Source organism: Anser anser (assembly GCF_964211835.1).
Source record: "Anser anser genome assembly, chromosome: 1".
Lineage (NCBI taxonomy): Eukaryota > Metazoa > Chordata > Aves > Anseriformes > Anatidae > Anser > Anser anser.
Window position 1 is genome coordinate 208,737,664 of NC_139720.1, and position 26,650 is coordinate 208,764,313.

The window sequence follows — 26,650 nt, forward strand, 5'->3', positions numbered from 1 at the left end:
TAAATGGCCACCACTGCTGCAGCTTCTCCTGCGGCATTCAGGTGTGCAACAGGTGCTTGCCACTCCTCTTTGAGGTTCTTCGTTCGAGGTCTTGCAAAGATCAGTCGTGTCTTGGCAGGAATTAAGTGCAGGTATTGGAATGTAGGACTGGAAGCAATCTTTTGGATCATTTATTCCTGTCATCCATTATCCCAGAAATCCTGTCATATAATCCCCTCCAAAATTAATGAACTTCGTCTTAAAAGCAGCAAGTAATTTTTTTTTTTCTCCTCACTGCCCCAGGCGCTGTTCTGAAACCTTCCTGCTCTGCTGGTCAGATACCCAATCCAGGTCAAAGTGATGCCCTTTAGGCAGGGAGATGCTGTGAAGAAGTCAGGAAAAAAAAACACATTTTTTACCTCCCAGCAAAAATACACAGCTCCCATTCAAGTCAGTGATCTGCAACGGCAGTGTCCTGACTCCTAATTGACTTTGACTCAACAGGTCGCAGCCCTGTCTGAACCCCTCCTTTTACCTCAGCAAAATGGAGAAGTTTGTTCTTTCTCCCAAACAATGACTTAATCCCGAGGTTTTCTTGTCATTACTTCCAGGCTAGATTATCTTCTGCGCCATTTCATTTCCTCTGTAGATTTCTCTATGACCAAATACGATATATTTTTCCACGTATCATCCACCTCTGTGGCTCCCAGCCCATACAATAGTTACAGTGCTGGCTAAAGGCCATAATTTTAATTTCCAAAGCAATCAGGGGATTAGTCCCTGCTACATGAAAGGCGAAAACTTTTGATCTGTGAGTTGCTGCATCTGTAATTCACAGCATACCTCACAGTGGATGAAGACGGAGGGTAAATGTTTCAAACAAGGGGATCTGGCTGTAACAGAGCATTCTGGAGAAACACAAGATCTGGTCGCTTCTCAGAAACATTCTCAAAGCTTTCTGTCTGCAACAGATTTTCCATCATATCTGTCACTGTGATGACAGCCAAAAAAAACATTATGGAGAAGATTCATCTCACTAACTTTATCTGTCTATGCTGTAAATGTTTCCTGTGGAAATACTTGCTGTAATCTCCTTTTGTAGTCAATGAGGAGGAAAAGGTGCTTCTGGAAGGATTCGCATAATCTTCTGTGGACATCTGCTTTAGGGTGATATGCATTGCACCCCAGAAAGGTGTTTCTTGCTGCTAAATGGAAAACCTCCAGCTACTTGCTTGCATGTACAATACAGATGTCTACTTCTTGCCAAGTGACTGCTACCTTGCTAATGAAAGAAACCAAACAGGAAGATCCTAATATTCATATATTCCAAGCAGAGTTTTCACCTGAATAGAAAAGGGTGTTACACGCTTCTCCATTCCTGTACTGTTCTTTTACATTCTTTGAGTGTCTTGAAGACACTTAAATATTATGCTGAGCAGCATTCTGCTACCGTAGGATAGATGAGATGGATGACTCTATTAGTATCTGTGGAGTTATTTTTAATTTATACTAGCATAAAAGAGAGGTGAATGGGGCCCTTAACTTCTTATTCCTGCCTTAGTCATGAACACTCTCTACGACCTTGTGAAAATTGCTTTATCTCTTATTTTCCCGGCATGTAAAATTAAGATGCTCACACTCACAGGCTGCTATGAGGTCTAATTAGTAAGTGTAAAGCACTAGGAAAACCTCTGATGAAAGATGCAGGGTATAGCTGGCCTGGGATAAAGAGGATTAAAGGAGGTTGTGGTAACATAACAAATACTTGAGAAATGATGCCTAGGGGGAAGTGAAATGGCACATATCTTTAGGTGAGGAAACAAGAATCAGCAGTCTGTAACTGTTGTTGGCAGACTTCAAATCCACTGGTAGGAGTGCGTCTACAAAGGGACGATGAAATAAATCACCTTGCAGTGTTCAGAAACAGGTGAGCTACTAGAGATGAGTAGGATTATCCCAGCAGAAACCCTTCCACATTTATCCATCTGGAATTTGACTGACCTGGTGGGTCTTTCAGAGCCTTTCTCATCACTGTCTCTGAAACGTTCCCCAGTGTAACATTTTCATGCCCATGGCTTAATATTCATACCATGAGCAAGGCATCATGTTTCTGAACACGTAGAACACGTAGTTATTAGAATCCTTTTTGAATGCCATAAAATATATTGTTCCCAACCAAACCAGCAGTCTTACACTTTCATGAGTCAGACCAGACCCATTCATCTCATATTTTCAGGTTGCTATTCCTTTCTGACTGATGTGTTTTTTTCTTCCCCAGGCATCACTGTGGACAAGTTTGGGCTGATTTACTTTGTGGATGGCACAATGATCAGGCGGATTGATCAGAATGGGATCATCTCAACAGTGCTGGGTTCCAATGACTTGACATCTGCTCGGCCTCTCAGCTGTGACTCTGTCATGGACATTTCTCAGGTAAGACAACCCTTTGGTTTGGTTCTCTGTGGAATAAAAGCCTAGGCATTCACCTTGTCTGCATGTCTGTGTGCCTCCCCAACTTCGACAAGGAGATAAGGACTTAAGGAGAATTACATCCCTACATATTCTGTAGCATGAAAATTACTGAGTCAAAAGAGAGCTCCTATAAAGACTGAAAGACCTAACTCCGAGAGTTGCTGGAGAGAGAGATTTTAAAGACTTCTTTCAGAGCTCCCAACCAACTGTGTGAAACAGATTCCTGGGAAAGCAGGTTTCATTAGGCTCATTTCTCAAGAAACTAGTTGCTTTAAATTAAAAAGGCCAGGCAACTATACTTATTTTAGTGGGGATATAACACTTTGCTCTGTTATAATAACTTAGCAAACCATGGTTTTTTTTTCATTGCTTCCCTCCATTCTGATTTGGCCCAGCAAAATTTTAGGCCTGAATCGAATTAACATCTAGGAAATACTGATTGGAGGATGTGGTGCCAAAATTAGCAACAGCAGGAAAACAAGAATCTTGAATTGCATCAGATTGCAAATTGGTTGCAGCTACCATCATGCTGGGCTTTTAAGTCCTGCTGCTTAAAGGTGGAGGGGAAAAAAAAGAGAGAAAAAGAAATCTCAGTTTGCTGATTGCTTTGCTTCTGGATAGTGCAGAAGAGAAATCTGTTACAGCCCAGCACTCAGTTTTGTGGGGCACTGGCCAACTTGTCAAATTGTGCCAGTTTCGAGATGCTGTCCTTTGAAACCTTTGTGCCACTCGTTGTTTGCTTGGCTAGAGGAATGTTGCCCTCTCCTATGAAAATACAGATCATAGCTGGAGGGCTAAGTACTGTTATTCAGCCACAATAGATGTCAATGGGGTTTCCTTTTTGTAACTACCTAGATAATTTCCGTGCTCCCATATGGAATCTGTTCTTGTTTTTCTCTCTAATTTGAAAAGGTTACTCTTGCTTCTTTGCAACTGGTTCCCACTGTCCGCAATTTATGAACAAGCTGAAATTATGAGTTTAAAAGCTCTCATGCCTTCTATAAAAGTAAATTTTGCTGGTTAAAGGCCATTTTGTAGTATGTTTCTCATCTTAAAGGCATGTTTTTTCTTTATCCGAATTTCAGGGGCAGTTACCACAAGACCATTGAGGATTCAGGCTTTAAAAAATATTCTCTGTCAAGTTATGTAGCTTATATGCATACCAGTGTCATACTTAAACATTTCTGAGATGAGCTAAAATGGATCAGCAAAAGCCTCTTTCTTTCCCTTCACAAAATTACAGGAGCCATTCCTAGATTAATCTGTCCTGTGATGGACAGATTAACCAGTCATGTTCTGGACAGACACACCAAAGACAAGATTAATGAGGGGAAAAAAACAAACAAACAAAAGCAATGAACATCTAAACAAAACCCAGCTTGGGAAGTAGCTTTTCATTATTTACAGTGCATAGAAGGGTCTTTTCTGTCAGGTCCCTGAGGCTATCTGGGACATGAAATATTTAGCTGCCAATGTTGACAAGGAGTGTTTTTTAAGAAATTGAAAATTCCCTTGTCGGTTCAGTATAAACTCTGCTCTTGATACTAACTCAAGGCTGAGGAGCTTAAAGACCACTGGAAGGGATGGAGGCATGCATTATTGAAGAGGAAACCACGGGCTATAATGTTTTACTACAGGAGGGGTTAAAATAGGCCAGGAGCTGAGAAAAGGAAGAATTTGCAAACGGAGAATCAGAGTAGGCAGAGCTCAGAACTGTTTTTAGCCATGAAACTGAGCTTCACAAGCCCAGACATTAGAAGGGATAATGAAATGAGTACCATGCAACTGATGCTCTTAAAACAAAGCAAAACAAAAAAAAAAAAAGTTGAAAAGGGATTTAAACATGAGTAGAAGCACCAAAAGTAAAGCATGGCTGTGGCAGAGATGGTCAAGCACAGGCTTTAAAAGTGTGAGTCTTCTGTGTGTTCCTCTAGTTCTTACCTGGTCTCTTCTTGTTCTTGGTTTCAAATGTGTGCCCTTCCCACAGCTCTCAGTCACAGCACATCCACTGCGCCATTTGGTACAGGGAAAAAAAAAAAACAAACGTACACAGGAGAAGGGAGAATGACACAAAGTGGACAGTTCTTCAGTTAACCACTAGATATCAAGTCCACCTGCTCTAACTTCAAGTTGCCTGGCTGACTGAAAGGCAGGATATAACCAGAACAGCTATTCTTTTTTAACTAGTTGAATATCTATTTAAAAGACTGCCTGGAGGTGACCAAGAGTATTCTTCAAGGTTGTTCATTTCCAATTCCACTTCACACCTCTGTTATGGAGAAGAGACACAATTAAGAAAACATGTAAGCACTGTTTGACTCCCATCAGCACAACATTAACCTTTTTTATATACAAAAATGAAATAAAATAAAATAGTAAGAAAAGGAAAAAATCTCACAGTCCTTGTTAAAAAAAAAAAAAAGAGAAATTATCCTGAATTCTGTTAGTAGACCTTTCTTGGGTCTGAAAACTGAAAGAGTAAACTCACCTGAAAAGACAACATTTTGCACAAATAGAGCTAGAAATAGAGACCTTCTAGCACTCACTCACTTGTAATGTTACCAGTCATTGCTTCAGTTTACTTGTGTCTATGGATTATCAGTGTAGAACTGGAATGTGTCACTATTACTTGAACCCATTCTTCCATTATGTTCAAAAAATATATTAAAAAACAAAAAACAAAAACAATGTAAAGACATAAGTATTTTATTTCACAAAGTGAAATAGCCTGAATTTCTTGTGATTTGCTATTTTTGCATTTTTGCAGCATCAAGCACAAAATAGGTGCTTATAACTTGGTGTACACAAATGCTGACGCAGCTGCCAGCTTTCTGTATCTCTTCATGTCATTTACCCAGAGGAGCAGGGCCACTTGTCTGGAAAATCCTTTAGCTGAAGGATCATTGTTTTGTTTGACTGATCAGTTTCACAGCACTTCAACCAACAAAATTCCCAGTCCCAGGTCTCCACTCTCAGGTCCAGGCTCTATGAGTCCAAAGAGTGTAGGGTGGTTCAAAGAGGGGAAATCTCATTTGAATCTGAAACTTCTAGTTTCCTCCTATTTCACATTCTCCTGGTACAACACTGTCAGCTCCTGTGCTCCTAGGGCGCTGATGTCACTTTGCACGGGATGAGACACCTCACACCAAGGTGGAGAGACAAAAAAGCCATAGAATTGAATCATAGAGATCATTAAGGTTGGAAAAGCCCTCCAAGATCATCTGGTCCAACCAGCCCCCTACCACCAGTATCACTCACTAAACCATGTCCCTAAGCACCATGTCCAGCCTTTCCTTAAACACCCCCAGGGACGGTGAATCCACCACCTCCCTGGGCAACCCGTCCCAATGCCTGACCGCTCTTTCTGAGAAGAAATTTCTCATAATTCATGGTACAATGAAAGCAGAAGAGCATCTGCCTCTACCCATCACCTGCCCCCATGAAGCAAAACGTGGGTGTCCATGTGTGTCTCCCTCCTGTGAGAGGCAGCCAAACCCACTCATTCACTCCAGGGTGATGCCTTCTGTGGTCACATATAGTAATAATAATAAGCAGTAATAATAATTTGTGCTTCTTTTACACTTCTTCCTTTTACTCCACATTGAAACATCCTCACTGAGATTGAGTTATAGCAATCATATGGTGAAAAGAGGTCTCATTGTAATAATTTCCTTGTGTTGTTTCACCATCAAGGTTCGTCTCGAATGGCCCACAGATCTGGCAGTCAACCCGATGGATAATTCGCTCTATGTGCTCGACAACAACGTCGTGTTGCAGATTTCTGAGAACCACCAAGTGCGCATAGTGGCGGGGAGGCCCATGCACTGCCAGGTGCCGGGGATGGATCACTTTCTCCTGAGCAAGGTGGCGATCCACGCCACCCTGGAGTCCGCTACCGCCCTAGCCGTCTCCCATAACGGGGTGCTGTACATTGCTGAAACGGATGAGAAAAAGATCAACCGCATCAGGCAGGTCACCACCAATGGAGAGATTTCTCTCGTGGCCGGTGCACCCAGCAGCTGTGACTGCAAGAACGACGCTAACTGTGACTGCTTCTCGGGGGACGATGGCTATGCCAAGGATGCCAAGCTCAACGCGCCATCCTCCCTTGCAGTGTGTGCAGACGGAGAGCTGTATGTCGCCGATCTTGGAAACATCCGAATACGCTTTATTCGGAAGAACAAACCATTCCTCAACACGCAAAATCTGTATGAGTTATCCTCACCCATAGACCAGGAACTCTACTTGTTTGACACCAGTGGTAAGCACCTTTATACTCAGAGCCTTACCACTGGAGATTATCTTTACAATTTTACTTACTCTGGAGATGGAGATATAACCCTGATCACTGACAACAACGGCAACTTAGTCAACATCCGAAGAGATTCCACGGGGATGCCACTCTGGCTGGTCGTGCCTGATGGCCAAGTCTACTGGGTGACCATCGGTACCAACAGCGCTCTCAAGAGTGTAACCACACAGGGGCATGAAGTGGCCATGATGACTTACCACGGCAACTCTGGTCTCCTTGCCACCAAAAGCAATGAAAATGGCTGGACAACATTTTATGAGTAAGTATATTATGAATATTATGCTGCTGATTTCATTCTGTGTCCTCTGAACCATGCAAACTTGTTAGATTTTTAACAGAGCTGAACAGAGCTATAGTCCAAATAAAATGTTCAGAACAGAAAATATTAGATCTCACACAAACACTTCATATTAGATGTACGTGTGTTAGAGTTTAAATAAGCTCTCTCTACCAAATCAACTTCAGACAGAGGATATGCTGAGTTTTTCTAAATCAGCTAAGGAATTTGGACACCTGCTTCTCCTTAACTATAGCTGGGATTGGAAATTTAGTCTGCATGTCAGAGAATTTTGTTTGGCTTTGAAAGCCCTGAAAGTGTGAAAGTTCCATCAGATCCTCTTTTTCTCAGCTTTTCACCTACTTCTTGTGCTCCAGTGTCTTTTTTCAATTGTTTGAAATGGCTGATATAGAATGACAACTGACAATGACTAATGACAGCTTGCTCAGAAAATGATTCTGTAATTAATGGACTGCTCTGTTTCTGTTGTGGTTGGCCCCACTAAACTTTAAAAATAATTTCAGAGCTATTCAAGACCATCCCTGCCCAACAAATTTTTGAGCAGAGAGAAGGTGGGATGCAGTGAAAAATGCAGCGATGGCAGTGACGAAGATTTGTGTTTTTATTTTATGTTACTATTAGCAATTCCCTGCTTGTAAAGACCATAAAGATAGTATACTTCTGATATCAAATAGGAAAAAGATAGATTACTCAAACAAGGGCCTCTAGAAGGGTGGTCTACAAATTCATCCTGCTGTTGAGAAACCATTCCCCTCTTCCTTAGTTCCATTTTTATTCTCAAATTGCAGCCTTTTTGAAATGCTCTTTTTAGCACATAATTTCCCATATAGTTTGAGTGGTTACATGGAAGCATTCAGATACCATAATAGTAGGCCCATTGTAGGAGACCAATTTGGCTAGAATAGATAGTTCCCAAGATTACAAAGACAAAAACTGGGGAGAAAAAAAAAAAAAAGGAAAAAAAAAAGGAGATAGGGAAGGAAAGCTGGCTATACCCACATACTCACATATCCGTGTGTTAGACATGCAGTTGCTTTGGCTCTTCCTTTAAAATGCTCCAGGCCCAGTTTTGAGTTTCTTTGCTCTTGCCTCTAAAAGAACTGATGGAAACTCTGTGATGAATCTTTTGAAAGGTTATTTGCATTCCATCAAGGTTCTGTTCGCAATTACTACAGCAATATTCTTCAGTGAATCAAAGTTAATACCCTTCCATCTCTTACACTGAATTTGCTTGAGGGAGGCTTTAGGGAGGAAAGATAGGGTGTTTTTCTCTATAGGAGTGGAAGCCTGCCTTATTGTCAGGACCATCATGCTAAATCAAGGCAATATTTTCTTTTTGTAAAGAACCCAATAGTTCCTGTGCTTGAAAACAGATTTAGCAATGGACAGTCAAGTAAACTAAACATTACAGCCACTAATGGTCAGATTTCTACCTAAAGCATATTAAAAGTGTGACTGAAAGTATCAAGGAGATAAAATGAAACAGAAGCTAAAATCCAACTTAGTCTGTGGATATATTTATAACAGTGATCCATTATAGCTCGCTATCCAACAAAATAGAGCATTTGTGAAAGTCATCATTCTGGTCCTTTTATGCACTTCAGAAGAGTCATAAGAAAGCTTTTTAGAGCTAAATGGAAGACAGTATTCTCCAGTGGTTAGGCTATGGAAATCTTGACTAGAGCAAGTCAGCACTATATGATAGCACAGCATCACTGAAAATAGAGTTGGGAATGTGTCTTCAGAGATATCTCATCCAAACCTGTGATCAGTTATCTCTATTTAACTGTTCCTGACAGATTCTGATGTAACTTTATACAACTACGGCGTAAAAGCCTCTCTCTGAACTAGTTACCTCAGCCTCCCTTTATAGGCAGCGGAGAGAAACAGGTACTTTCAAGGTGAGTTTCGGATGAGTTATGTCAGATATTGTGGCTTTAGGATGTAATGAGACAAGTAGTAGCCTGAAAGTTCCTCTCCATAAAGGCAGTCCAGAATGATTAGCTCTGACAGGGGTGTTTACATTGCAGATATCTATGATTTGGTCAAATGGATCCTATCAAAGTGATCTAAGTTGTTCATAAATGCTGCTAGTGATAATAATGTCTTTACTTATCTTATTGTTAAAGTTTGGTCTTACTGTCAAAATACCTTTTTAATATGCTCAGTCTAAGTCTTCCTTGCTTGAACTGAAGACTGTCACTTCTCGGCCTATCCTACCCTATCCTAGCCTGTCTTATCCTTTCTGATCCTTTCCCAACCTGTCCATTAGGTTGGTCTTCTCCTCTTCTCAGCTGTGAAAAAGGCATATTAAATGTCTCAAGAACTTCCTCTGAAAAGGTAATCAGCAACAGGAGGTCACTCAGTGGGGTCGTTTGGGGTGAATTGGCAGGGCTTGATTCTACCCTGGTTTTGCGTGCATAATCTGGAAAAAAATATAAAATCAGAACTGGTAAAATGAGAAGATTAGTAAATAAGGGTGAGATCCTTAGATTTATTGATAAATTAAGTCTCATTTAAACATATTATGTTATTATCACACGGTTTACTGCCAAGGTACAAATGTAACAGGCCACATCTAAAGAATGGGGCTGAGCGTTGACTCTCAGAGGTTGCAGTAAACAAATCATGAAGCCTTCCATGGCAAATCTGTCTAACCCATTGCTTGGATGGAAAAATAAAATGAATATGTTTACTCATCCCTCCCTACTTTAGTGAGTAGAAGGGAGCTGGTTTTCTCCCTGTACAACATTGATGAGACTAGTACTATCAGTTCTGGTGTCTGCAGTTTATGAAGGATGGGGAAAATCGAAGAGTGTGCAGAAAAAAAAAAAAAAAAACAGTTCAAAAATGCAGTCGTGGGGAGAAAATGCTTTATGCTTGAGAACTAAAACAACTTGATCTGTTTATCTTAGCACAAGAAGTGTCCAGATCACAGCATGTCAGCACAAAACTGTCACCTACAGAAGGACTCTCAGCCTAGCAGAGAAAGGCACGAGAAGGGCAAAGGGCTAGAAAAGCAAAGGTAGAGACATTCAAGTTGACAGGACAGTGTAATTTTTTAGGGCTGAGATTAGCTAACCGGTAGAGCGACCAACTGTGAGAAGCAGTATATTCTCCATTTCTCGGTATCTTAAATCATAACTCTGGATGCCTTCCCTAAGATGTATTTTCTCTAGACAGAAGATATGCATGAGTCAAACACAAACTGCAGGGATGAGTGCAGGCATGGCAAGATGAAATGTAAATTCCTTGATAGCCAAGAAGTTGAAGAAGATGGTGTAAAACAAATTGATGTTTGAAACCTGCAGGTTATTGGTTTCTCTATCAGAACATCGGGAAATTTACACTGGGGAAGTTTAAGTGATTTAGAGAAATCCTGTGATCATGAGCGACCGGAAGGTGCTCTGAGTTGTTTTCAGTCCTGGCTAAGGGGGAAGGTGAAGCCCCTATTTCCATTTTGCTTGCGGCCGAGGAAATAAAGACATCAGATCTGACTCTGAGGAAAAGCTTGATGGTTCTCACTGCACATAACAGTTGTTTATGGCCCCAGGCAGGATGGGCACCACTGCTTTAAAAGTTAAGGGTAAGCATAAATTCAGCTGGCAAGTTTACACTGCACCAGTGGCCCCATGAAGAACATCCCTGTAAGATTTACCTTTACCTTACTGTCTGTGGAGGACCATAAAACCAGATACCCAACACGAAAAAGCGATGGTGTTGCAAGAGTGACAATACTACATAGGTACGTGTCCAGCATCTCTGCTTCTCCTTCGGTTGTTGATCTTACCAGGGCATTTCTCAGCTTTTATCGTACGGCTGCAAAGAGCTGTGATATACGGACACGTTGGTGAGACTCCGGAGAGGAGAGAAGAGGATATGTTTGGTATGTTGACCCCGCAGCAGAAGGCAAACCAGGGAATCCAGGTCCTCCAGGGGTTCAGGAAGGAGACAGGTGCTGTTTTCAGGGGGTGGCAGGCTTGCTCACAGCACTTGCAGCTCTTCCTTGCACCCTTCCTACACCAACACCTGCTGTAAGAGTCCTGCTCGATTGGGTTTAGCACAGAGCAAGGTTCAGTATCTAATGGCATGCAGTTCCCCCTTCCTTTGAGAGTGAAACTTAGCTCCCTGCAGTAATTAGCCTGTCCCTAAAGACCTACCTAGGACTTCTTTGAGGGTTTTCGTATTATGTAGACCTCTGCCTCCGCAGAGGGCTTGACATTCACTGTCAATTAATGCAGGACAGCTCATCTTGTCCAGTAACCGGATTAAAGACTTGCCTTCCTGTTCAACCCGTGACAGTGATAATCAGTGGCAACGGAGGTTGATCTGGATGCTCTGCCAGGGTAACAGCTTCTCGTTGTCCAGCTCCTCAAGTCAAAGACAAAGGATGCTGTGTGACTGCTTTGTTGTTGCTGCTTTTCCACTTGACATGAAAAAATCACTACCAACCTTCACTGAGCTGGTTACCCTTGCTGTTTATCTCTACTTCAGAATCCGGATTTTTTTTTTTTAATGTATTTGTTTAAATCAAGAATATGGCAATTATCTTGATTAGCTCATGGAGATGGTATCACTGTACATTAATTCAATTTCCCTCTGAGCCAAAGTCAAACCTTCTATGCATTATTTAACCCAGATGAGGCTCTTTCACTTAGGTCCTTTGTGTGCCCAATTAGTCCTGAAGGTCACCTCCTCTGGTGCAGAATTAAATACTTACACATCACTGCAGTCAAGCCCACAAATTCAAAACCTTTCCATGGGCTGCCCAAGAAATGGCAGAGAGCAAAGGGGAACGTGGAGCCAGATCTCTGGATGGGAGGGGAGGGAAGCATTGACCCGTAATGTAGGAAGCTGTTTAATAGAGGACCAAACTCTGCCAAACCTATAATGGTCTGAAGGTAGGAGCCAGCTGGGCTGAGGACACGGGAGGACCTTGGATGGCTTCCTGACACCCCCAGCACTCAGCAGAGGTCCCACCCCAGCACCAGCGGTGCTTGGTGCCGAACCAACGCTCTGGTCTGGGTGACTGGGACACCAAAACAGGGGTAGAATGACCATGATAAGCATTAACCCAGACTCGATCTGCCTTGCAGGTGGCATAAAAGCTGTGCAATTTCTTCTCTCGTAGTCAAAACCAGAGATAAATAACACTCATTACCTTTAGAGGAGCAGCCACCTCTTGACTTTGAGAAAAGCTAGCTTGCTGCATTAATAACATCCCTTTATCACCAGCTGATATCTCAGGTCATACACAGAGATTTATGGGATTTGTTGGCGTCCTTGGTTTAGCGTAGTTCAAGTGAGGGTCTCTTCCCGCGGCTGCAGCAGGCTGGAGCAAAAGAAACACGAGCCACTTTTGCTCTCCCTCCTCTTCTGCCTCTTAGCAAGTTTTCTTCGCTCCACAATTTGTTCACGATAATATAACCCAATTCTTCACTGTTCCTCTGCAGAAGCTACAGTGAAACTCCAGTAAGTGCCAAGATAAAACAACACCTCTCCAGTCCTCTCGCTAAGTTGTGAGGTCATGTTTGGAGCCCGTGGCCTGGCCTGAAACGCAGCTAGAAAGGTCTTCATCTTCTGGTTTGGGCAGCCAGAAAGCTCTGCAGACAGTGGCTGCAGCCTGGCTTTGTGTCATTAGGGAGAGGACTCGCCTTCATACATATTTGAGTAGTATCGGTTTGTCTATTATGGATTTATTTTTAATGTTGTGTTTAATGTTGTTTGAAAAATTGCGAAGAGACAGGCTTGTTGAGAGGCGGCGGGTGCACGGCTGTATAATCACACACAAAATATAGTTTGCAAAGTACATTAGGACACTTTGGCACTAAATGCAATATTATTACAGTGATTTTTTTTCCAATCTATTTGACTCGTAGTTTTAAAAGGCTGATGAAATGTGAAAAAGCTAAAATGAGGAAACTCGGAGGCTCAGGCAAGGAATTGATTTCTGAATAGACGGTACTTAGGATGCTCTCTTTAATTCCCAAGGCCCAGGTCTCTACACAATGGTAATGTGATAAATGAAAGCTCTGAATGTTTACAAGCTAACAATTAGGCCTCATAAGCACCAAATACCATTTTAATTCTGGGCATTGAACCTTAGCTAAATACGTTTCCAATTGGGAATGGATGGCAACAGCTTCCTTTGCTGGCCTAATAATTGTCACTGTAATTGTGAACGCTGAGGCTGTGCAGCAGGTTTGAATGGGAGGCAGCAGCTGTGTTAGCAGGTGATGAATTCATTGCTCCGAGTGGCTGCTGCGCGTGCACTCCCATGTTTCAGCATTTCCTTAATTCAGAGCATTTGGAGAACACAGAAGTCTCAGGCTGTGATGAAAACTGGCCCACGCCTAAATCCCGAGGCTGTGGAAACCTGGCCCAGGGGGGCTTAGCTGCGAAATGAGTTGACTGGGAGAGATTTATCTTACCCCAAATACCAGGGCACATATCTGCAGTCGCTTGGCCTTCCTCTCCAAGCTGAGGATGAGTGCCCTAATTGCCTTTGTAGGGCTGAAGGCAGGGATAGAAGGTATGGACACAGCCATGTCAATTATTTAACGTGTTAAGCACATTATCTGCTTGGGATGCTGAAGCCTTCAAGCTCGTGTGTCCGGGGAGACTGCGGGGGTGTGAGAGATGACATCAGGTATGTGCCGTATGCTCGAATTCAGGGGAAAAGAGGGAAATGCTCCAGTCCTGAGCAAAACAGAAAAGAGGAAAGGATCTGCTTGCCAAGAGCAAAGCACCGCGTGTGTCTCCTTTTGCACAGCCACCGCAGCACTAAAAGGAGCTTTTGTCTGGCCGTGAGTGTTTTACACTTCATCTGCCGCTAATTAAAAGCCATAATTAAAACTGGAGCAGTCTAGTTGTGCTGCCTTCCCCCCCCCTTGCAAGGCGTGACCCCCTCGCAGCTGCAGCTAGGTGAGCTGTCACCCCAAAGCGAGCGCTCCGACGGTCCCCGCCTGGCTCCTGGGCAGAGCTGCAGCAGGCGCGGGGAGCACAGATGGTTCGGGTTACTCCTGACAGAGGCTAATGTGGTGATGAAGGAGGTGCCAAAAGTCTCATGTACACGTGCAGGCATCTTAAACGGATTCCGGCATGCCATCACAGGCTGCCGTGGGCCAAAATGAGCCTTGCTCCTCGGGACACAAAGTCCCAAATGGATGCTCTTGGTGAACTTCTCCCCTGGCATGTGAGTTTTGTGCGGCTGGAAAAATGTAACCATGTAAATTATGCGTGTTGTACTCGTTTTGACTTAAAAAGAAAAACACATGCAGAGATTTAGGCACCATCATACTCTCTCTTTTTTTTTTTTTTTCCCTCTTTAACCCAGTTTGCACAGGCAGAGGGTATCAGCATATTTGCCCGCTATCCCACCACTGTGGAATAGCAAAAAATCAGCTTTTGCTCTCGTTTAGTGGGATGAGAGGCTGCAAACGTACGTGAGCAGGTACCTTGTCTGATCCCCAGGATGCTGGGGAAGTCGAGTAGTGCCGAGCGGGTGGCAGGAGAGATGTTAAGAGGTGTCTGGGGACATCGTGGAGGAGCCCAAAGCTGCTGGGAGTGGGGTGGAGGGTTGTTTAAAGGAAGGAGCAGCCTTTACCAAGCACTGGAGGACCATTTGTGAGGGTGCTGTGGGCTGGATGTCCAGGAATAAATAAGAGTTAAGGATCTGCATGTCTGCTGCTGCTTGGGGCTGTTAAACTGAGCATCCACAGGCTTTGTGAGGGCTTTTTTTGAGCTGTAAGTAGGGCTTGCATGGAAGATAGGTTTTGTGCTATCAGCATGGTGCTGAGTGTCATTCAGTTTGGATAAATCCTGTGACTCAGAGGACATTGACTCAGCACTTCAATGAAATAGTAGCCACGTGGCCATCGCTCTCTCACCCCATCCTGGCTCTTGCTGTTCTTCTTTCCCTAATCCGTGGACCTGCTTCCTTTCACACTCACACCTGTGTTACACCAGAGTCACCCCACAGACTTCAGCACAACTAGATTCGTGCCGTTATTTTTAGGAGGTGAAACAGGCTCAGTTCCAGCAGCTGATTCTTAAAAACGATAAACATAGCAGGATCCTTTCCCTACAGTTACACCAAGTCAGAGGTGCTAAATTCAGATCCCATCTTCCTTAAATTTCAGAACATTTGGGATCTGAGACTACCCTTACTGTTTTATATATGGGTCTACTGGTGTCACGGTGGAAAAAAATGGGGGTTTTACATAACACACCTTTAGCAATAACAATGTTCTCTCTGCTCAAGGGGGAGACTAAATCATGTCCCTCGTGGCCTGTCTCAGCAGATGGGATAAAGATATCTCTCTTGATGCGTTTAATTGAAGATTTCATACTGTTTTAGGAGGAGATGCGTGGCTGCATCCCGTCTCAGAGCATACAGGACAACGGCAAAAAAGGAGCAAGGCCCCTGGTACTGAGAGCTTTAGTTCTGGCTCTTGCAAGGAGAGGCAGTTTAGATCCAAACCGTGCTCTCCTAGCCACTTGGAAAAGCTTTAGCTGGTCTCTGCCAGCCTCCTGCAACGCAGTCCTGAATTTATCCCTTTGTCTTGTTATTTTTTCCCCTTCTTTTCCACTTCACAAGTAGCTGATTGATTGCCAAGGTCTTGGAGGGAAAAGGCAAGGCTGCTCCTTCCCCCATGCGTGGCTAATCCCAAGAAGGATAGGCTGACACTGGATGGCCAGATGCTTTCTTCCACCTTCCTGGGCAAGAAAAGCTTCATGTGGCTACGTCTCCAAAGCCAAGAGCTGGAGAGACTCGCAATGAGCTCACCTATTTAGGCACTTTACTAAACATTAAACTGTGACAAAAAATCACCTTTTCAGCCAGCCCTTCCTCACATCAAGTCACTGCCACCACTGTCAGAAGTGAAGTACCAGGACTGAGGACAAAACTGGACAAAGGAGAATGGAAGAGAAGAGGCAAACTTGTTTTTCTGCACAGTGCAGAGCCAGTGGCAGTTTTGGGGTCTTTCCTAAGTTGCAATTCATGAATAGTTTTATGCTATTAGATGGGGTCTGTTGTGTTATTCCCCAGCTCAGAGTAATCCTGAAGAGGATCGAGAGCTTCTCAACCACCTGCTCCCTCCAATATCTGATCAACCACATCCAGACCCTCTCTGACACTTTTCTCTCGCCTGTTCTTAAAAGCGTTGGTCAGTGGGGTGTCCAGAGCTCCATCTGTTCCTCTGCTTGGGGCAACCATGGACCTGGAAAATGTTCTCCAGTTTCTGACCTGAACCTCTCCTGTACCTTCTGTCACACCCTCAGTAGACAAGACAAATTATAAACCTCTTCAGAACAACCATTTTCAGGCTGGCATGTCCCCACTTCTTTGTTTCCTTTCATTTAAAGCAGCTCGTTTCTTTTGGCTTTCCCTCTTAGGTCGTGTTTTCTAACCATGTTTTCCTTAACATATCTTTTATGTTACTTCATCGTTCTGAGGAGTAACACCCCGAGCTGTGCTCCATCAGAGGTTCACTGCTGCATGTTGCAGGAGAATGAGTTCTCCCTGCTCAACCACCATTTGCTTTGCATCCCCAAACGATGTGCTTTCTTGCCCTTCTCTCCTGGGAAGGACATGAAAAAGTCAAATGTTTAGCAGTGATGGCTTTTGCTGATTTTTTTCCTGCTGTTTCTCCCTACCTATTTACATATCCCTTGCCTGGAGGTCCACAGATCTACCTGCTGCTCTCCGTGTCACTCTGCAGTAGCCTCCCTCCAAAAGTCCCTTGCCAGTTACCCAAAAGAGTAACTCTTTTGAAATGTCACGAATGGAAGGAACATTTTCTGTTCAGAAGGCCTCCAGGCACTGCTGTCTGCTTCTTCGTTTTATTGAAAAATAAAAAAATAACCCCCCGGCTAGCTAGCTGCTGTGAGACCAGCGTGTGTGTAGTTCATTTCATCTGGGTCCTGGTAGACAGGTGTCCACATCACAGAAACCTTCCCAGATGGTGCTCGTGTTGGGTCTTTCATTGGAAAAGCCAAGGGCTTGGTAGGGGTGAAAAATGACCTGCTTTTTTGTGCTTTTAAATCGGTCCTTCCAGATGGTCCTAGGAACAGCAAAAGGTAGAGACAGGGGTCTCAGCTGTGTGCTCAGGGCCCTACATCGTGTTCACAAAGGACAGTTTTCTATCTGGTGTGGCCAATCTGGCAAGTCCTTGCTTCTACCTTAACATTAGCTTTTAAAATAGGATAGAAAAAAATGCAGAAGAGCTCGGGACACAACCGTACAAAAAGCTGGTGGTCTTCAGAAACTTCTAGTTCTGCTAGACGGGATGCGCAGAGCAGTGCTTTTCCACAGGTCACAGCACAGTGAATGGGAAATAAAAGTCTTTCTGACATAAACAAGAAGCACAGTGCAGGTGATAAGTATCAGAAAGATATTGTTAAAAAACAGGCTAATGCCTATTTAGTCATTTTCTGTTCTTTGCTTCATTTCCTTCAGCTAAAAGCCGTAATTTTCCTTTCATAAAGCCAAAAAAAAGTTCAGGTAGTCCTGACAGATAGCGGGGTTTTGTCTGGGAAAAATCTGGTTGAAGACACCAAGACTTGGTCTCTGCTTTGCAGGATGATGAGTGTGTCCCAGTCTTCTGTTCGTGCTGTTGATTTCCCTCCATCCTCCTTTCAGGTACGACAGCTTTGGCCGCCTGACCAACGTCACCTTCCCCACTGGCCAAGTGAGCAGCTTCCGCAGCGACACCGACAGCTCCGTGCACGTCCAGGTGGAAACCTCCAGCAAGGACGACGTGACAATAACGACCAACTTGTCGGCGTCGGGAGCCTTCTACACCCTGCTCCAAGGTGAGTCGGGCCCCTCTCCCTCTCCCAAGCTGCACGCATGGGATTATCCGTCAGGAAACAGGCACCGTCCTGATAATCCCTGCCACCTGCATCCCCAGCACCCCAGAGCTCCCCATGTGCTGGGGCAGACGCACACTCGCACCTACTCAGCCACATTCCCTAGCTCTGGAGTTGCTCTGCAGCTGTTTTCTGCTTCGTTCTCAGCCAGTCCCCTTGCCGTGCAGCGTAGTCCTCCATCATCATTACCATTATTGTCATAACAAAAAGGGGCGCGTAAATCTCGCCGTGCTTCCATCCGACCCCCTTTGCTTCGTTCTCTTTATGGCTTCCAACTTAGCAGTTCCTCTCCCCCTGGAAAAGGCTTCCAGATGGTTACCAGAGATTTCTCTAACTCTTTGTTCACTGGCCCTTCAAATAGTCAGAGGGCAGCATCCAAAAAAATGACCGTCCCAGTCCCAAAATGTCTGCATTTGAGCTGAAATGCTGGGGTGGAGAGGCACGACGGAGGAAGGAGCTGTGGGCAGCAGGGGTGGGACTGATTTGCAGCTGTTGGAAATGAGCACGGCTCTGCTGGTGATGGCAAGGTGGGGAAGCGGAGGACTGATGAGGTGGAGGAAAAGGTGATGAAGTGGGAAAGGAAAGAGGTATAAGGAGTGGTGTAGCACCGTGTTGACGTACCGGTAAGGGCAGAAGTTGCAGTGCACAAACCATGCCAACCTGGATCTCCAGGTTCTGAAGGCAGAAGCCTCCTGAGGGTCCCTCGCTCCTGTTCCCCGGGGCCAGGAGCAAGAGAAAGGATTGGCAAACCATTAGCTTTCTTCACTCCCCATTTCTCATTCATTCTTAGCCTATGCCTAATGGCTACAGGCTGCCAAACATCATTTCCCCTGGTGAAGAACAAAGTGTTCCAAGTGAGACCAACGTGTTCCAGAGTCCCACTTGTTCCCATGTCTCTAGGACGTGCATTTCCCTCCCCCTCCCTATAATAAAAGCAAGTTTTCCTAATAGAAAGTGCCTACTATGCCTTCACACTGCCTTTCCTGCCTTTGGAGAAGGCAGCTGAGAGGGTGCCAGCCCCTTCAAGCTGTGCTCAGTATCCCTGTAGGGGAGCACAATGACTTTCTTTTTCTTCCCCTCAGTCTGCAGAGCAAGATCCAACCTACTCCGCCCCATCCCATCCACTTGCATTAAGATGTCTGACAACTGCACAGACACGAGGTTGGCTTCACCTCAAGAGCCTAATTAAGCAATAGAGCCCACTGTTGGGGGCCCTTTAGTGAGATAATGGACTGCAATGTGATTTATACATCCAGAGCTGAAGGCACAGTTACATAATGGTGCCACGGTCAATTATCTCATTGTACTGCCCTCCAGCACAGGGCCACTGTTGCCGTTGGGATACGCAGTATTACAAACAGCTTAACCATCTTGAGAAGTATAAAATTACAAAATTCATTGGGTCTGAAGAAACGCACTTACCTAAAACTGAAGATCTGGATAATGTCGCAGCAGAGGTGGCCCGTGACCTGCTGAGGGTGGCTTTCCCACGAGCATTATTCCCAAACCAAGCCAGTTGTTTGTTCATGGCATCACTGTAGAAACTAAATCAAGAGCCACTGGAGTTACCCAGGGATGTATTTAGCACAGCTGAAATGTAATTTACCTTCCAAGTGTCTCTCCAGTGGAAGGAGCTGGAGCCATTCAAGGTCTCTGAGCGTCTTGCCCGCTTGGTTGTTCTCAAGGGAAAATACACGTTGCAGATTCCCTTTGCATGAGAGGTGCATGTGCATTTTCCTTCAGGGCTCACAGCTCTGGCCAGCTTTCACAAATCCTTTGCAAACCTTTCAGGAAACCTGTATCACACTGAGCAAGCTCTGGCTACAAGCAGTGTGTGATGGAGACATTTTATGGCTCCAAGCAGAGACCAGAAACAGACCTCACGAAGGTATTTAAATGCCTAAATTCTGTTGTTCTTGGTCGGAGTTACAGTTCAGGCACTCAGAAATCCTTAGTTATAGGACTCACAACTGTAGACTCTCATCCATAAACCCCCCGTCACCTACTGGGACCCTCTGTCCCAAGGAAAGCAATCCCCCATATCAAGGATGAGATCTGCAACGAGCTGGGGTGTTGCCCAGCCCTCAAACCCCCAGGTCAGAATTAAGCACCATGAAAAGCTTCGAACATCCACCTGCCGTAGCCAAGTAGGTGTCAGGGCTGTCAGAAAAGACCAACATGCACCCACGTGGATCCATATGGTAGGGCACCAAAAAGGAACATTGATGAGAACTGAGAAGGCATTTCCAGAAGATTATGTGTTCCTTTAGGATGGGTTTAAGAGCCTGTATAGCCAACAGAAATTCTGTGGGATTTTGCCCTGTAGACTGCTGACAAAGGGGGTAGTTTTTCAAGGCCAAAATAGAGTACAAATTTAGAGCCGAATCACAGAATCATTTAGGTTGGAAGAGACCTCCAAGATCACCAAGTCCAACCTCTGACCTAACACTAGCAAGTCCTCCACTAAACCATATCACTAAGCTAAATCACTGTAAAATACATCATCCAATGGCACCTGGATTTCATGTAGCCCTTGAGAAATGCCTTCCAAACCCAAGAAGAGTCTCTTCTTGGGGAAATCCTGAAAGTAGTGGATTTATAGTTCTCACACTGCTGGTGGCAATCCACCATAACCCCTCTGTGGTGCCAGTGTGACACAAAGGGAACACCACATGCCCAGTGAATTCCAGAGAGCATTTCCCCTGCTTCATGGTGAAGGATGAAGGAAGGAGGGATTTATTGTAGTGCAGAGGTATTTCACTTATTTGAATTAAAGTGGATCTCTACTACTTTTTTTCAGAAGGCCAAGTATCTAAGAGCAAAAGAGTGAAAGCCAGCAGACTGTCTTCTTTCTCTCTATTTAGAGAATCAAGACTGGAGTGTTCACAAGTCTAATCTTTCTGGAGTCTGGGTCAAAAGACCATCAAATTGAGTAGACAATGGTGTAGCCAAAATGCTTGAATCTGTGCTGTGGATCACTGCTGTACATTTATAGTGGCAAAATCCGGTGCCACAGCAATTTCACACCATCATTAGGTTAACTGTGTACAGTAAGTTGAGTTGTGGTCCTGCTGAGATCAGTGTGGCAAGACTCCAGCTGGCTCCAGCAGCACCAGGATCAGCCTCACAATAAAAGTGACCAGCTGGTGTCAGGTTTCCTTCCCTAATTATACCAAACTCTGTTGTGTTTTTTTTTCTTTTTTTGCTGATCTATTTCAGCTAGACGAGAGATGGTAATTTTGCTGTGACCTCGTTTCCTGCTGAGCTATAGCAGAACAACTAGTGAACAAAACCCTACTTGCCTCAGAACGGAAAAACAATTGACATGAATTTTTAATGGATATTTTTATTCACAATTAGGTATTTATGGCAGCCTGGGAAATAGAAATGGTAATATTTTCCAGCTTTTGAAGAGCTTCAAATAAGTCACTCTGTGTATAACGCACTTTTAAAGCTATTCTGCATTGAGCAAGTCTCATGTTTTCTTACCCTTCACGAGCTCCTCTCTGCAGAGAGAAGTGCCAGCTGGAGTTTCAACGGACAGGGTTTCAGCCTGCCTAGTTCCTGAAGGATGTGCAAGGGATATTGTTCTTCTCCTCTTCTGCTCCTGAAATCCCAAATCCTGGCCTCCAAATCTGCTGATCTGTCAGGAGCTAGCGGAGAACAGATGTACGGAGATGTGTGGGAGCTTAGTGCCTCTGCTTTCTCTCCAAACATGAGGTCTTCGGTTGCCTCCTGAAAGCTTTCCCAAGCGGGAGTGTTTGGCTGTCGTTTGGGGAACTGGTTAGCGTTAACTTGCCGTGCAATTTCCTGTCCCTTGAGAGATAGGGAGTAAGCTGAGAAAAGGAGGTGGCCCCACTTTTTCATATTTTGTAGTGAAACTGGGATCTTTGGGATATAAAAATGTGGAAAGTTTTCGGCAGGACTGTGGTTTAAAACAAATATCTCACCACCCAGTGCTTTAGCAAAGGTCTTTATCCTAGCCTAAAGGAAGAAGTTTGAACCTTTGTCCTTGGATAAGGTATTACGGGGCTGTTCCACTGGTGGCTTTTTAAACCTGTGTAAGATTTTTCTGCAAGACTTTGAGACCTTGCAGAATCTCATCAGAATGAAAAAACGACTGTTCACCTCAGTTTTCACTGATTTGCTCACTGTGAGCAGGACAGGTGAGCCACAGAGTTGCAACCATCAGAAATAGTGGTGAGGCCTGGATGAGGCAGCAAATGAAATGATCTGCTGTATCACCAAGCAGCCACTTTAAAAGATCTCTTTTCTGTCTTCAGACCAAGTCCGAAACAGCTACTACATCGGTTCCGATGGCTCGCTCAGGCTGATGCTTGCTAACGGCATGGAGGTGGCCCTGCAGACCGAGCCGCATCTGCTGGCCGGCACCGTCAACCCCACGGTGGGCAAGAGGAACGTCACCCTGCCCATCGACAACGGCCTCAACCTCGTGGAGTGGAGGCAGAGGAAGGAGCAAGCGAGAGGGCAGGTCACCGTCTTTGGACGTCGGCTGAGGGTAAGTGAGAGACGTGAGCAGTTTTGGACTCTGCTTCCCATCTCGTCAGTCCCCAGCCTCGTGACAGAAAGGGACAGGGCTGATTTCTACTCTCTGCAACCAGGATGAGGCTGCAGGACAGAGAAAGAGCTGTTCATCCCCAGTGACACAATCTTTATGACTTGGATGTGTCCTTATGTCTCCTTGTGTGCTGTCATTGTCTCAGCCATCACAGACAGGACTGCTGATTTCCCTGAGCCCCCTGCATCACTGGGAATGCATCACCTCCTACCAGACACTGCAGCTTTAACCACCAGGCTGTTCAAGCAAGCAAGAGACGATCGTAACCACTAAATATTACACCAATTAATAGAAATTAATAGGTATTTTCTACCTGTACTGCTAGTAGACCTGAGCACTGACAGCTTTGTAAGCCTTGTTGTTCACTGTGCAGCCTCAGGAAATTCTCTACGTTCCTGAAACTTGCTAATCTGTTGAACCTGCTGAAGAGCTGGGCTCGCAGGGCATCGCATGGCAATTGCCTTTGTTCCCTGATGTGAAGAGTTATCAACAGCTTCAGCCTGATGGTGCTCTCTCCCCACTGAGTGCTTAGCTCTTTCTGTGCTTGAGTCTGACGTGGTTTGAAAACATTGTTCCACACCATGCGCCACAGACTCGTCGGGGCTTTTTCAAGTTCTTGCCCAGTAAGCCTATAATTCCTCTGCTAACTGCAGGCAAGGTGGGGAACTTGTAATAACAGCGAGTCCTGCACACTCACCCTACACCTTGCTGCTCTCGGAGTCATGGGTTTATGTGAAGCTGCTCAGCGCCTGGCAAATTCAGGCTCTCAGAGAAAAAGGCAGTGCTACCACGGCCAAGGGACTGCAGCTATTTATTCACACTCAGGCTTCGCAGTAAATATTAATGCTGTGGTTTCAGAATATGTATTTCCCAGTCCTTGCTCTCCACCTCTCCCTATTCCCCGCTGCGTGACCTCTGCCACCGTGGTGTGATTTTTCCCGGCTCTCTTCGCTCACACTTGTCAAGCTTTGCTTCTCACCTTCCCCAGCCCCGCCGCTGCTCTTTTCCCCTTGCATCGATAGCCTCACACGCTCACTCTTTTTCATCATCAGGAGAATAGCTGGGCAAACAGTAGTGAAAGCCGATGCTGCTCCTTCATTGGAAACTGCTGGATGTCTGCAGATCAGTTGGCATCAATCTTCTTGTTTGGTTTGGGTTGTTTTTTTAATTTTATTTTTTTTTTTAATAACCAATGAAATGACCAGACAAGTGTGTCTCTGAAAGGAGACAGCCTTCTCAAATCTGCAGCTGTGGCACAGCTATTTGGTGTTCAGAGCAGTTTCCACTCATTTAGCCGCAGCTCAGCTGCCCGTGTCAGTTTTATCTTCCAAAATCTTCACAGCGGATTCAAACACAGAATGTGTCTTTGTTTTATATTGTACTGCATTTGGAAAAGCACTTGCAAAATGAGTTTTCAGGCTGGTAACTCGTGTCCCTATAAATCTGCCAGCATTTATTCACATTTGGAGCCTACTGGGGCCTGTCCCTGCTTCTAGTGAAGCAGAAGAGCATCTTACATCATTGAAGGACTCGGTTACAGCTCTGTTCAGGGGTTCAAAGGAGCTGAGGGTGAACAAGAAGTTTTAAGCTGCCTGTCTGTACCTGCACGGCAGCATCTGCACCCCTAAGACATAAACCTGCAAGGTGCTAATTGCCTCCCTGGGGACTGCTCGGCATTTAACATATTCTCCGTGTCATGTTCTCCTCTTCCCTCGCACCAGTAATTGCTGCTTTCTCTGGCAAGGGAGAAGCTTAGGGAAGTTCAGTTCAACATGTTTTTGTTCGTTTGGGGAAACTTTATCGTTTTCTGCCTTGGGTGAGTAAATCACCGCTTTCCCTCTCCCCTCACCCCGCTGCTCCCAGGAGACAGCAGCAAAGGCATGGGGGAAAGGATGCTCCGTAGGGAAAGAGCACACCCAGCAAGGCTGCAGCTCTGCGTCTCTCCCTGAGGTCTGTGAGATGGGGAGAACAGCATCTGGCCGCTGTAAAAGAGGGAGTTCCCCTAGAACCTTCCTTTCCAAAGGAAGCTAAATGCTAAAAGCATCCTTTCAGCTGCCATCACATGGATTTATATTTTATGAGTCGTGACCCATGTTTTCAGGGTGTTCCTGGGGACTGATGACACATTGCCATGAGCTCAATCAGCTCCTGGCACGATAATGCCAGTTGCTCAGCTGCCTCCTCAACCTTCCCTAGGAAATAAAACAGTGCCTGTGTTTATCGCAGGGATAAGGCACAGGGCGGGGACTTCTTCGTGGATGAAGGCAGAAGGGGCCAGCCACGATGTCTTTTCCGCAGCCCCAGCAATGCTGACCTGATGCTGAGCTTGAGCAGGCAGCACTGAAGCAGCACAAATCTGCTAAAGCAGCCCCTTTCCCTTCTCATGTCGCTCACACCCTACAGAAGGAAAGTTGCAGTCCTCTGATCCACCCACCCAGCAGCGAGGTATCTCTGCTAATTGGCTGCAAATTCAGCCCCTGACAAGCCAACAGCAACACAGACCCCATCTGCAGTGAGAGCGTTGGCTAAGCTCTGCGCCAAGGAGCAGAGCTCCTTCTTTCCTTTCCTTTTTTTTTTTTAAAAAAAATATTTGTTTTTTAAAACAAATATGAATTTTTCAATAAAGAAGGATGTAATCTCTGGCAATGGAGCAAATAGGACAGTTGACAGAGCTGCTGGCTCAGCTGCTTTATTTATTTAACCATGAAAACTCCTACTGTAGTTTGGTCCCTTTTCCCCAAGACCAGGTTAACATTGGCACCAAGACCAAGTGTCCCAAAGACCCACCAGAGCCAACATGACCAGAGAGGTCCTGTGGGATAGGCCAATAATGTTCCTGGTGTGTTTGCTAGTGAGGACAGTCCAGCATCATCTCCAGAACTTCTACAAGGAGCTGAGGCTTGGATAAGGCCACCCCAATAATTTCAACAATTTGCAGGCGAAACTGCTTTGTGGGTACCATTTATCACATGGATGTTGTTGGCTCCTGGAGTCCTCGCTGCAGAAGTGTTGTTTGTGCTCTTCTGCTGAAGGTTGCCACAGCCTTTTTATGAGAAATCTACCCTTTTCGTGCTCTCACGCTCCCAGGGAGACCAATGCATGCTGGTTAATTATCATTTAAGCTAAAGGAGCTCCACGTGAAGCTTTGGGGAGATCTGAGATGGTAGCATGTTTGTGCTCGTGCTTTTCCAGAGCAAACCAAGGGGTTAAATGGAAGTACTGTAGAAGGATGTGAGTTTCGGGGTAAGTTTAGTCTCTTACACACTGTAAAGGGAGGTCAAATATACTGTGAACTGTGCATTGATGTTTACCCTGGCTCAGCCTCGTGCTGATCACAGGCCTTGCCAAATGCCCTGAAGGGCAAAAGCTTTCTGCAGGAGCTTCTCAGAGCCTTTTCCAGGATGAGGACTCCGGGATGGAGGATGGCACCTTATTTAGCTGCTCACCATAAAACACGCTTGTTGGACTGAAGCCTGCAGCCTTGTCAGTGCTCCTGCAGAAAATTCCTTTCTATTCAAGGCATGTCCTTGAACAAGGATGAAAAGATTTAGCCCCTGTTCAGAGGCTACCTGGCAGTGTCGGGTTGGCTTTGCCCGTCACCTTGCGGGGTGGCTGTTGGCACTGCAGCGCTTCGCGGAGAGGAGAGCAGGAGAAAACAAATCATAAAAAAAATCATGAAAAGGGAGACTGGTTCCAGCTAGTCCTGCAGAATTCCCTTGCCACAGTGGTGGAATGAGTTCAGGCACCAGTAATGGGATACAGAGGTTTGGAGTGAGCCTAAGAGCTGCCCTGGGACCTGTTATTTGGTCCTTCCAGCACGGTGCATGGCACACGGAGCAGGGAGGCCACTTCCAGCCCAGATCACTGTCCCAGCCCTGGAAGAGCTCTTTCCAGCTCTCTTGGCAGAGACCAGTAGCAGAAAAAGCTGCAGCTGCCGGGCTGAAGCTGCTCTGTGAATAGATGGAAGGCAGAGATATTATTCCTTCCTGCTTTGCTTTTCTTTCCTTTTTTTTCTTTTTGCAAGCAATTGCCACTTCTGTTTCTCTATTTATAGCAGCAAGCACCTATGAGATATCAAATTGCTCCGTTAGTTACATATGTGCATCTGTACTTAGAGTTTTGATACCTTTTTAAT

The 26,650-nt window shown here is 45.0% G+C and overlaps 1 protein-coding gene across 6 annotated transcripts in view; it reads left to right on the forward strand.

Moving 5' to 3' along the window:
• The window catches only part of TENM4 (teneurin transmembrane protein 4), a 1,267,116-nt gene that overhangs the window by 1,214,857 nt on the left and 25,609 nt on the right, over positions 1–26,650 (forward strand). For all 6 annotated transcript variants that reach the window (XM_083820251.1, XM_083820252.1, XM_083820255.1 and 3 more), the window contains 4 exons: positions 2,258–2,412; positions 6,145–7,022; positions 17,707–17,879; positions 22,220–22,455. In XM_083820251.1, coding sequence (XP_083676377.1) covers positions 2,258–2,412; positions 6,145–7,022; positions 17,707–17,879; positions 22,220–22,455 — 1,442 coding nt within the window. The remainder of the gene's footprint in view (positions 1–2,257; positions 2,413–6,144; positions 7,023–17,706; positions 17,880–22,219; positions 22,456–26,650) is intronic.